Genomic DNA, 12,203 nt, shown 5'->3' with positions numbered 1-12,203 from the left:
CTCCCTCCCTCCCTCCTTCTCTCCCTCCCTCTTGCCCTCTCTGCCCCCTCACATGCACCCTGACCACCCTCCCCTCCCATCCCCCCACCCCAATTCCACATGTAGGGCAATGCCATCCAGGTGGGGTCATGTAGATCTGTCAGGTCACTTGAAGTAGGGACTAGGGCTTCTCTCCTGTCTCTAGGTTAAGGCAGTTATCCCTCCATGGGGGATGTGTCCGCAAGGTCCTTTTGTGCTCCCGGGATACATCCTGGTTCCACTGTCTGAGGTCCCTTAGACTGCTCAGTCCTTCTGGCTGAGACCCATGTTCAGGGAGGCCTCTGAGTCAGTCCCATGCTGGCTTCCCAGCTATCAGTCTGTGGGGGCAGCATTTTCTTATAAAACCACAAGACATCAATAATATAATACTATGATCTAAATTATAGAGTTCTTTCAAATTTTGACAAATGTCCTTTCTAATAACAGAGAAGCAGTAACATCCCCTATATTTCTGGAATTCACACGAGAACCAAAACTGTCCTGACCTAGACCTACTATAATGCAATCAGTACTCTCTCATCTGATACAAGTTCTTTCAAAACTCTGATGTCTTTGAAGACTCAGGTCTCAAGATTATTTTGAAGATAAGTTATGTTGACTTTTGTTTTGTTTTTTTTTTCCCCTCTCTGAGACAGGAGCTCAAGACCAGGTTGGCTACCCTGTTTCAGCATCTTAAGAACCACTGTGCCTGGCTTGCTATACCATTTTTTTACTGGAAAAAATTCCAAAAGCAAATTTTTGAACTAGACTTTGAACCTTGTGTGCTTTAGAAAATGGGATAATGTTACCAATACTTATTCCAAAAGAGTTGGAATAAGTTATACAACCCAGAAACTCCAAGAGACCTTATAACTAGCTGTTCCCTAACATTTTAGATTATCTCTCACTTAACTTTCCCAATTTGAAAGATGAAATACTTTAAGATCAGGGTGAAGCTCACTGCCAGAGCACTTGCCAACATGCACGAGGCTCTGAGCTCATTCCTCAGCACCCCCCTACTACCCTACCCCCACCCCCCCAGACAAACAAGACAGACACACATACACCCAAATCAAATGAACACAAATAAATGGCCGTTGGCCATTTACAGTTAGCAAATCTATACATAAACTATCTGTGTTAGTAATTAGTCATCTATGATATTTGAACCTTTAGTTATTTTGACAAGTGACGAGTACAACTGTTCACTAGGTTCAAAGTTATTTACCCAACCTGTCTACTTTAAAGGCCCCACTAACATGTTCACCTACTGGTTTTAGCATGTTGACAATTTTTACTTGTTCTCTGTTGATTGGTAGGGTCTGAAGTACAGCCAATAAGGCCAACTCATTATGTAGCTAATGATGCCTTTGTACTCCTTATTTTTCTGCTTCCAACTTCCCAGCACTGGGGTTATATATAGGCAAGTAATGCCATACCTGGTGTGGTGGTTTAAATAAGAATGCTCCCACAGGCTTACATTTTAATGCTTGAGGCCTAGTTGGTGGAACTTTTGGGAAGGATCAGGAGACAGGTGTGGCCTGTCTGGAGGAGGCGTGTCACCCGAGGCAACCTCTGAAGTTTCAAAAGCTCATTAGTTCTCTCTCTGTCTTGTGAAGGTTAGCACTAAGACACTGCTACAGCACCATGCCTCCCTGCCTGCCACGGTGAACCCTGTCATAATGATCGTGGAGTCTAAACCTCTGGAACAGTGAGCCCCAATAAACGACTGGTCATAGTGTCTTTTCATAGCAACAGAAAAGACACCTGGTGCTTGAGGCTTTTCATTTGCCAAGTTTAGAATCTGCTTCAACTTTCTAAATGCTGCAAGCTTAGAGACATGAGCTAGCATGCCCAGCTCTCTTGACATTTTTTTAGGTCAAATTTACTTTGAATATAAATAAGCTGGCAAACAAAACTAAGGTATAAGGATCAAGAGTTTGAGGTCAGCCTAGGCTACAGAAGACCTTACTTTAAAAGTCGGAAAATAATATTGGAACACTGATATAAATGCCTGGACGTCAGGACTATTCAGATGCCCCCATTAATCTTAGAAGTCCTTCAGATACACTGTTGTCATCGTATGTGATGAAAAGGTTGTTTCTAAATAACAAACCAAACCACAAGTAGTGGTTTATAGCTTTAATCTCAGGGAGGCAGAAGCAAGCAGAACAATGTGATTTCCCAGCCACAGTACTACACATCCAGACTGACTCACAAACACAAACAACAAAGTGATAACAAAAAGCTTACCTGGACAATATTATCTATGTTACTAAATTCCACACACTTCTGCCCTCGCTGATGGTCACAGTAATACTTGTTTTGTTTCCACTGTGGGGGTGAGTGTGCCCGAGACTGTGCATTGTTCGGTAGGTTGAGCTGCATCATCAGCATCCCTCCGCCAGGTGGCTGCTGTGGCAGAGCTGGAAACCAGGACAGTTAGTACACTGAAGTCAGAGTTAAGCAACTAATGGTTATTTTGGAACACCAGGAAAACAACATTAGTTTCACATTTCTGATTTGGTTTTATACCTATGTTTACCAGCCATAAGAGCTCTAGTGCAGCCTTACATATAAGAAACATGCCTGTATTAGCCTGGTTTATGTAGTGAGATCTTATTTCAAACAAACAAAAACAAAATACAAGCAAACAAAACATTTCAAAGAAATCAAAAAGACAAAACAAAAAACAAGAAGCTGGAATTCTTTAGACCTTAACATATGGAGGAACGTTGTAGATAACAGCACAAAATATATACTTTGTCAATGCTCCTAATGTGTAAAACAGATATTTCCAAATAAAGGCAAGTTCTGTGAGTATTTTACCATAAACAAGGGGAAGGCCAGTCATGGTGGTATATACTTTTAATCCCAAGAGGCATCAGATCTCTATGAGTTTGAGGCAAGCATGATCTACACAGAATTACAGGACACCTAAGGATACAATGAGAGACCCTGTCTCAAAAAACAAACAAATATAAAGACAACAAACAAACCAAACTAAACCAACAAGAAAGATAAGAACAAAAACAAAAGGAAAGTATAGGGTGAACTAGCAGAGAATATATGGTCCAAGGGGGTCAGAGAGCCCAATTTTAGTACTTTGAAAAATTCTACCACACACAATTTCACATCTTTTAGTTTACTTTCTCACTTGAAAAAGGAGGCTAGGCGGAACTAATTAGGCTGATTTTATAGCGTTGCAAGGGTTGTATATACATAAAAACATGTTGCTGAGGGTTGGCTATATTGCTCAGTGGATAAAGTTCCCTGCCACCAAGCTGGATGACCTGATCTCTAGGACCTACATGGGAAGTGAACACCTCCTGAGAGCTGTTCCCTGACCTTCACATGTATGTGCACCACAGAGTGAGACACACACCCCAATAAACACTTTGCTAATTGTAGAGTACAGATAAGTAAACAAGGGTACCTTCTTATTTTTCTTGCATACATACTACTGCTATAGCATTCAAAAATATATTTATTGCTGGGTGATGTTGCCAAATGCCTTTAATCATAGCATTGGGGGAGATAGGCAGATCTCTGTGAGTTCAAGGTCAGTCTAATCTATATATAGTGTGAGTTTCAGGACAGGCAACAGAGCTACAGAGAAACCATCTAGAAGAAAAAAATATATACATATGTATATACACAATTTTCTTTGGGGGGGGGTATGTATGCATGGACACAAGGGCACATGTATTGAGTCAAGTCACATGGAGAGAGAGACAGGACAACTTCCATCTTACTGAGGCAGGGTCTCCAGCAGGGCCCTTGAGTGTCGCATTGATTCTGCCTGCCTTTCGTCTACCATAGAGGTACATGAGGCTGGAGAGATGGCTCAGGGGTTAAGAGCCCTAGCTGCTCTTCCAGAGGTCCTGAGTTCAATTCCCAGCAACCACATGATGGATCACAACCATCCATGAGAAGTGATGCCCTCTTATGGCCTGCAGACATACATGTAGGCAGAACACCGTATACATAATAAGTAAATCTTAAAAAGGAAAAAAAAAGTACAAAGGTTATATACATGTGTGCCACTACATACAGCCTTTTTTTTTTTTTTTTTTTTTTTTTTTTTTGTGGGTACATGGCAGAGCTGATGGTGGCTGAGACGGGTCTCATTTTAAAGACCTCCCTGACCTTGAATTGAGAGATCTGCCTGCCCCTGCTCCCTGGGTGCTGCATTAAAAATAGGTTCCATTTTCAGAGGTAAGTATGTACTTCACCTGATATCAAGAACATTAAGCTGTATGAGATGGGGACTGTGCCCTTCTCTTCAGGACCTTAGTTGGCACTATAGTAATCCTAATGGTGGTTCCAATTCCCGACATACAAAACCAGCTTGACAGGGCAGGGTGTCTCAAGGTTTCCTAAGCCTCAACTGAAAGTGGCCCAGGATGGACACAGCCTCAGCTAGTCATTTACTGACAATCTCTTACTGTTTATCTCAACAACCACCACAGGAAAACACAGTGCAGTGCTAAAGATTGGTGTTAAGGTCTTACAGAAGCAGAGAACAGCATTAAAGCTTTCAAAGACCCGGAGAACCATTTGACAAAGAGAGGATCAAGGGAACAGTCGTTCCTAAGAGAAGGAAAAACAGTAAAACAAGTACTTCTGGTGTGAGAAAGTGTAATTCTCAGCACCCAGGAGGCTGAGGCAGGAGAGAAGCCTTGAATTGAGACCAGCCTGAGGCCAGAGTGAGTTATAGGCTCGTTTGACTTCAAAGACAGACCCAGTCTCAAACGGGGGTAAAAAGAAAAATATGTGCAGTTGCAGTAAGAAATAAGGTTCTATGTATCTGACCACACATGTATAACGGGGGACTTGCTAGTGAGGGAGGAAGAAAAGTTAAGTTCATCTGAATTTTATTTTTTTTTTAAAGATTTAGTTTTATGTCGTATGCATGGTGTTTTGTCTGTGTGGATGTATGCATGTGCACCATGTACCTGCAGTGTCTGAGAATTCTAGAAGAGGGGAATAGATCCCTCAGAACTGGAGTTGTAGCAGGATGTTAGCCATCATATGGGTGCTGAGAACTGAACAAGGAAGGATCCTCTGGAAGAGCAGAGTGCTGAGTCATAGCTCCAGCCCAAACTTGAGCGTTTTTATTCATAGAATGCCATGAAGAAATTTCTATTACAGGACAAACAGTGACTTTGTGAGTGTGACAGAGAGCCACAGAAGACTCATGGTTCTGAGACCTCTGCACTACTCCTCTATGGAGGCTGTAGGAAGAGATTTAAAGAGGAGGAACTATCGAGGCTGGCACGCTTTTCAACTTCTGGGTTCAGCAGGAGCAAGGGTTACCAGGGTTACCAGGTGTTAACAAAGGGTAGTAAGCTGATCTGATTACACAGGAAGATCTAGAGAATAATCAAGAGGGTTTAGCAAAGGGTTCCCAAGATTAGCAAGAGCATAAAGGGGGAGAACGGAGGCAGAAGAAAGGCCTAGGATTAGAAACTGTAGGATTGAGCTGCACATGCCAGGCTGACTCACCACAGTACATGTGAGTGCATGTCAGCGTGCTGTCAGCTGAGAACCAGACAACTACCCTCAAATGAAGGAACCGTGCGTGACCTCCGTGACAGCTGTCTAGGCATACCTGCACATTGGTGGCCTTGGAGCTGTTGAGAACTGCATGGTGATGTGGTTCGAGGAAACTGTACTTGTTCTGACCCTGGATGCTGTAAGTAACTGACTGCAGAGCTATAGGGTAAAACACCAAACAAAGAAAACAGTATGATGAAATACAGATGACTACAGAGTCTGAAATAAACATCCCTCCAAGTTTATTGAAATGGACATACTTTTCAAACTGGCAGGCAAACTCCATTTAGCTCTTCTTTGAACTGTGATCGTTCAGTAAAAAACACTTTATGTTCAAAGCACTGACCGAGACACTGAAAACCAATCTCCTAATCCCACCATTGAAAATTTTATGATCATTCTAACATTTCTGCTGTAGTGTTCAAATAGTGTTTTAAAAAAGAAGTCACACTGGTCAGTGATGGTGCACGCCTTTAATCTCAGCACTCAGGAGGCAGAAGCAGATGATCTCTGTGAGTTCAGGGCCAGCCTACACAGCGAAACCCTGTCTGGAAAAAACAAAAACAAAAAACCTAAAACAAGAAAAGAAGAAGTCACTTTGTTTTTTTCAAGACAGGGTTTGTCTGTGTTGCTTTGGAGCCTGTCCTGGTATTCGCTCTGTAGACCAGGCTGACCTCGAACTCACAGAAATCCATCCACCTACCTCTGCTGGGAGTAAAAGGTGTGTGCCACCACCGCCTGGCCCTAGTATATGAGATTTATCCCCAAATCTAACATATTAAAATACTTTTGGAGATTTATTTAATCTTTTGTGTATCAATTGTTTGCTTGAGTTACGTATATGCACTATGTGTGTGCCTGGTGCCTGGGGAGGGCAGAAGAGGGCTTTAGGTTCTGTGGAACTGGGAGTTACAGATGGCTGTGAATCACCATATGGGCTCTGGGCACCCTACCGACCCTCCACAAGAGCAGTGAGTGTTCCTAACCACCGAGCCATCTCTCCAGCCCCAATGCCAACATTATAAGGTACACTACACAGTATATTATTATTAATAGTCACAATGCTGTACAGACCTCAAGACTATAGTCATCTGGCATAGCTTACAAGGCTGAATGTACCCACTGTTCTCCAACCTTTCTTCATACCGTTAAGTGTTAACCTATCTGGAAGAAAGCACTCAAGACAGCAAACAAGGAAAATCCTAAAGCTTCGGCCATCTTACAGGTTTCTGTAGTTTGATCTTCTTCCCTCACAAAAGCACGTCAGAAGCACCATGGAAGAAACTCAGAAGAGCATAGCTGTCTTTACCGTTGTTCAGCCTTAGCCCAACATAGGAATGACTGCTTTACTAACGTTTTTCCTGATAAATAAAAGTGGGCCATTCAGTTAAGTTCCTCATCCTTTATTATATCTCTGTTAGCAAAGATTTCTCTGACGTTCTAGGAACACAGCTAGCCTTAGAAAAAGCTGAAAAAATGACTAGATAAATAGCATAATACCTTTTCTTAGGAATTTAGTTAACTGTAAGCCTTTGGTCAACTTTCAATGGCGCAGCACACTATATTCCTGTGTCACACTCACCTTAAATTACTTTGTTGGCCAGGTGGAAGGACACTGTAGTACACTGGCATCCCTGTTGTAGGCAGAGATCCTTGATTAGATTGGTTAGGGAACACAACAGGCTGTTGGTAAGTCTGATGGGCAATTCCTTGAGAACCTTGAGGCAGTGAAACCTAAAATTTGAAAGACAATTTAAATAGAAGAAATAGGTTTTAAACCTTATAGATGTTCACGTCAAGCTCCTATAAACTTGTAAAGCATTTTTTGGCTGGAAACTCCATCTCAGCCCCTCAGTTCCCCTCGGAAAGACCGGCTGTCAAAAGTCCAGGTTCCTCCCTCAAAGCTCAACATGCCTACAGAGGACTGCCATTGATTTTTCCTCTTCCCTCCTCTGCCTCACTTCTGGGGTCTGGAGGGGTCACGGAGGGGGGCACTTGGATCATTAAACCTGGTCTTTTTGATTCGGCTTGATCTGGTTTATTGTATCATCAGAGAAAACCATGACTAGGGATCCAAAAATACCTATTGTTAGTTACAATAAGCTCACCGCAGTACCATTATAGTCTATAGACACGACTCATACAATAGATTAAGCGCATTCCATTTTTGAGAAACTTGATTTATCCTTTAAAAAGTTAATTTTAAAAAAGCCTTGAGCAAAAGGATGACCGTGTGACAATGAAGAGATAACACATTGAACTCAGGCAAAGGGTTCAGGGAGGGAGTCGGTGAAGTCCACTAGGGCATAGTGAGAGCTATGGCGCTCTGGTCGTATCCCTTCACTTGTCAACCCATGAGACACTGGCCAGCATTGCCACCAAGGGCCACATGGATGTCAAGGGTCACAGCTGCCCACCTAGGGCTACTTAATCTAAGCCCATCAGACTTACCAACGCTGCCCTCACTGGCTGGGGCCCTGAACCCAGCCCACACAGCACAGAAGAGCTGTCAGAGGGCAAGTGATCTGACCCTTGATAGTGCACTGGAGATCAAGTCCCGCCCCTCATCTGCCTTATGGTGGAGTGGGAGAAAACCCCTCCTTTCCCCCTCCCCTTGCTGCCTGTGGCGGGTGCGAGAGCTGGCCCTGGGGTCACAAGAATGGGAGAATTGGCACTGCACCTCTCCTGGGTAGCACAGCAGAGCTGACCCTCTTGGTGGGGAGGAGGATGACAGTGACCCCACACTCCCTAGTCAGCCACGGGCTGGCATGGGTGAGGGGAAGACAGCTTCCCCCATGAGCCCTTGCCACCTATGCCAGGCAGGAGAGCTAGCCCTGGGGCGTGAGAACAGGGGCGCCCAAACCGCCTCCCACAGGCTGTAGGCCCTGCGCCTTGCCTTGGCAGCACACTGGAGCTGACTGCTGGGGAGAGAGGCGCCCAGGCGAGCCTGTGGCCCCTGCCCCTCCCTCGTATGCCACGTGGTGGCATGGGTGGGGGAAGCAAGCTGTTCACCCTCCACGCCTCGTCAACTGCAGCGAGCAGACAGCCAGGCTTGGGGGCAAGAGAACGGAAGAGCTGGCTCCTAGCTGCCTGCCTGCCTGCCGCATTAGCTTAGCGCAACATCTACCTAATCTGTGAACTGCTAAAGTGTGTGAAGGGGCTGCTCTGACTGAGGGCTGTAAACTAAGAGGAAAGAAACCCTTTCCTCTCCAAGTGCTTAGGTCAAAGTGTTTATCACTGCAACACAAAGTAAACTAGGCCACTCCCTAAAGAAGGGAGAGGGGAAAGCAAATTTAACATCATAATGCACATATGTTTAGGTCAAGTGTGGCTCACAAAGCAGAGGGAGGCGGATTTCTGTGAGTTTGGGGCCAGCCTGCTCTACAGATCGAGTTACAGGACAGTCAGGGCTACACAGTTAAATCCGGTCTTCAAACAAACAAAAGCAAAACAAAAACCTAAAGAAAAGAACTTGTGGATTTGGGAAACAATAAATCTTTCCATTCTAGATCTATGAATCAAACTTCATGAAATTTTAATTTTATTTATTTGAGACAAGGTCTCAACTGTAACCCTGACTGACCAGGTAGACCAGGCTGGCTATGAACCCACACAATATCTGTTTACCGTTACCACTCAAGTGCTGGGATTAAATATGTGTACCACCATGCCTGGCCTTCCATGTATTTTTTATTTGTTTGTTTGTTTTTTGAATCAGGGTCCAATAATATAGCTCTGAATGTCCTGAAAAATCACTATGTAGACCAGGCTGGCCTTGAACTAACAGAAATCCGCTTGCCTCTTCCTTCTGAGTACTGGTATTAAAGGTACGTACCACTTCAACTAGCCAACCACGGCATTTTAAATTTACAATAAATCATAACGTTTAGGGACTCAAGCAAGTAGTAGTCTTGTTTGGGAAACTGCACATAAACATAAATTCTACATATATGGATTTATGGTCCGCACAACCATATCTTGTTATATAAAACATTTATTCATCATATCTATTTTCCTTTCTATTCTTTTCTCCCCAAAGAAGACTTTCAAGAGAAGTGAACAGTACATCAGAAGACTTGCTTACATAGCTGTATAGTTGAAAATACATTACCAGGCAAAACTTACAAGCCATTATCAATGTGGTTCAAAAAAATTTAAATATTAACAAAACAAATGAATCACATAACAAAGTGGGGGTAAATGAAGTTGACATGACTAACAAAACTCTTATAGGATGATAATGTTCTGTTTTCAACACGTGATTGTGGAGAACCATGAGCTTGAACACTGCTGAAGCTGCATAGTAAACCCCAAGCTGACCTAAGCTACACTAATACATGACCTGGTCTCAAAAATTCAAACCAAAACTAAAAGTTAAAAACAATCAAAGGAAAATAAATAAATAGAGACACAAAAGGACAGAAATAATATGCTGAAATCATGTTTTATTTTATGTTTGTTTCAAAGTAAGGCCCTTCTGGATAGCCAGGCTGCTATGGAGCTTTCTAAGCAAGCCCAGATTGGCTTTAAACCTACAAAGTTCCGCCTCAGCCTTTCAAGGGTTAGCAGTATAGGAGAATGGCCGTGCCACAGACATAGATTCAGCTGATCTGAACTCATCTATCCCTAAAGCAGGTGGGTGGGAGGAAACATACCTGATATGATGGCACTGAAGGGTAGGGGATGACCACTCCTTGGATATGGGTTCCAGTGTTGTTTGGCTGGCCTCCCACGAGGCTCTGACTCTGGGGTGACTGAACTCCAACTATTCCTTGGTAGTTTTGCTGCTGGTTGGGCACAACTTGATAACCTGTAATGGCAAAATGAGTTAAACGTTGTTTTAAATTTATTTTAAGTAAGAGTGTGTTTCTGTATTTTAAGGAAGCTCTGTCAGATTTTCATTCAGTAAATCTCCAAGACTACTGTAAGATTACAAGGTTTACTATGAAATAAAGTTTGGCCCTGGCCCAAATCTACACAAGCAAAATACGTATAAAGATTTCTTCTATGGTTAAGGAAATTTACAGGGTCACGGCCTTGGCTAACAAAAAACAAGCACTATTTAGTTTAATGAGAACTAGTCTCTGGGAATTAGGATGACCTGAATAATTTGTGAGAGGTAAATATGTACTATTCCTTTTTTAAAAATGCTAAGAATTTCATGTCCTAAGAGGAGAATAGTAAAGACGGAATGGATGTGTACCTATGCATCTATCATCAGTGGCCCTGCTGGGGAACCAAAAGACTAGGTATGTGTAAGGGACAGGTTTTTAGAATGGTTTCAAGTTTTATAAAAAAGGAAGAACAATAACAACAAATAAAAACAACAAGACATGAATGTCAGAAACATAAAGCGAAAGGTGCTATTCAGTCCTTGTTAAAGGATGCTTTTCTCACTGCATTACTAATTTCATCTGACAGAGAACTGTATTATTAAGAAGGTTAAACTTGACCGCTAACTTTAAGAAGAACATGTTTATTTTTATGAAGTAAAATTGTTACATATAAGAATCTATAATAAGGCTTAAATATCAATTGTATTTTGTTTTCTGAGTCTAAGAACATTCCTTACCCCCTCCCCCCTTCCAAAATAGGGTTTCTCTGTGAAACAGCCTTGGCCGTCCTGGCACTCACAGAGATCTGCCTGTGTCTGCCTCCAAGTGCTGGGATTAAAGCCACCACGGCCGGGCTTTAAGAACATACTTTTGTGACCACCAATTAGTGCAAGGTTTCCAAACATTACCAAAAATAATATTTTCATTGAAAACAAACAAAAACCCTGGTTAAAAACAAGTCTTTAGCATCAAGGCACTGAAAACAGAAACCATAGAGCCCACCAGTGTGCTGGCAGCGTAAACAGCAGGTAAATAAAGGCTGGTGAGACTGTGTCCCTGACTGTACCATATACTTTGTTAAATACATTTCAATTTTCATCTTCATTTAACTCTAACGTGAGAGCAACTATACCAAACCCTCAGGCATTGACTGTAAACAGGGGCATCAATCATCAATGCAGTTGACTCCATGGCATTCTAACTCTGCATAAAAATGCATGTTCTAGAATCGTCTCTGTAAAAATGAGACTGATAATATGTGGTCTGCTATCATCTCTCCTGGGCGTTTCCTATTTTGTGTAAGTTTGGACATGGACAGAAGAAACAGAGTGAAAGAAAATTCTGGCCTAACAACATTCAATCCTATCTTCAGGTCATCCAACGATAAACTCTTCAAATTCATACGCAAAGTTATAAATTATAAGTACCATAAACACAAATACACTGACACAGTTTTGTCTTTAAAAAAATTAAGACAGGAACAAAAAACAGGAAACGACCATGAGACATTATGTCTGAAATGCCACTTTTCAAAACACACACAGACACACACTCACACATACACACCCTGGCAGAATTCACTATAGTATAACCGAATTTTAATATGTAAGTATTTTAAGCTAAATAGTCATACAACTCCAATGAACAGCAAGTGCTACGCATACTAACTTTAGTTTTTTGAGTAGTGCTGGAGAATCAGACACGTGGCCTCTCACATTCTAAGTAATGTATGAACTAATGAACTCAATGCCTATTGTCAATGTTATCCTTACAGTTTATTAAAAAAGATCA

At 42.3% G+C, this 12,203-nt stretch overlaps 1 protein-coding gene across 6 annotated transcripts in view; it reads right to left on the bottom strand.

Annotated features, from left to right (window-relative positions):
• The window catches only part of R3hdm1 (R3H domain containing 1), a 96,937-nt gene that overhangs the window by 5,978 nt on the left and 78,756 nt on the right, over positions 1 to 12,203 (bottom strand). For all 6 annotated transcript variants that reach the window (XM_051204131.1, XM_051204135.1, XM_051204133.1 and 3 more), the window contains 4 exons: positions 10,233 to 10,387; positions 7,160 to 7,311; positions 5,633 to 5,736; positions 2,272 to 2,444 (listed from right to left, as the gene is read on the bottom strand). In XM_051204131.1, the coding sequence (XP_051060088.1) occupies positions 2,272 to 2,444; positions 5,633 to 5,736; positions 7,160 to 7,311; positions 10,233 to 10,387 (584 nt within the window). The remainder of the gene's footprint in view (positions 1 to 2,271; positions 2,445 to 5,632; positions 5,737 to 7,159; positions 7,312 to 10,232; positions 10,388 to 12,203) is intronic.

This window comes from Phodopus roborovskii, unplaced genomic scaffold (assembly GCF_943737965.1).
Source record: "Phodopus roborovskii unplaced genomic scaffold, PHOROB, whole genome shotgun sequence".
Classification (NCBI taxonomy): Eukaryota; Metazoa; Chordata; class Mammalia; order Rodentia; family Cricetidae; genus Phodopus; species Phodopus roborovskii.
The sequence above is the reverse complement of the archived record's forward strand: the minus strand, read 5'-3'. Positions and strand labels throughout refer to the sequence as shown.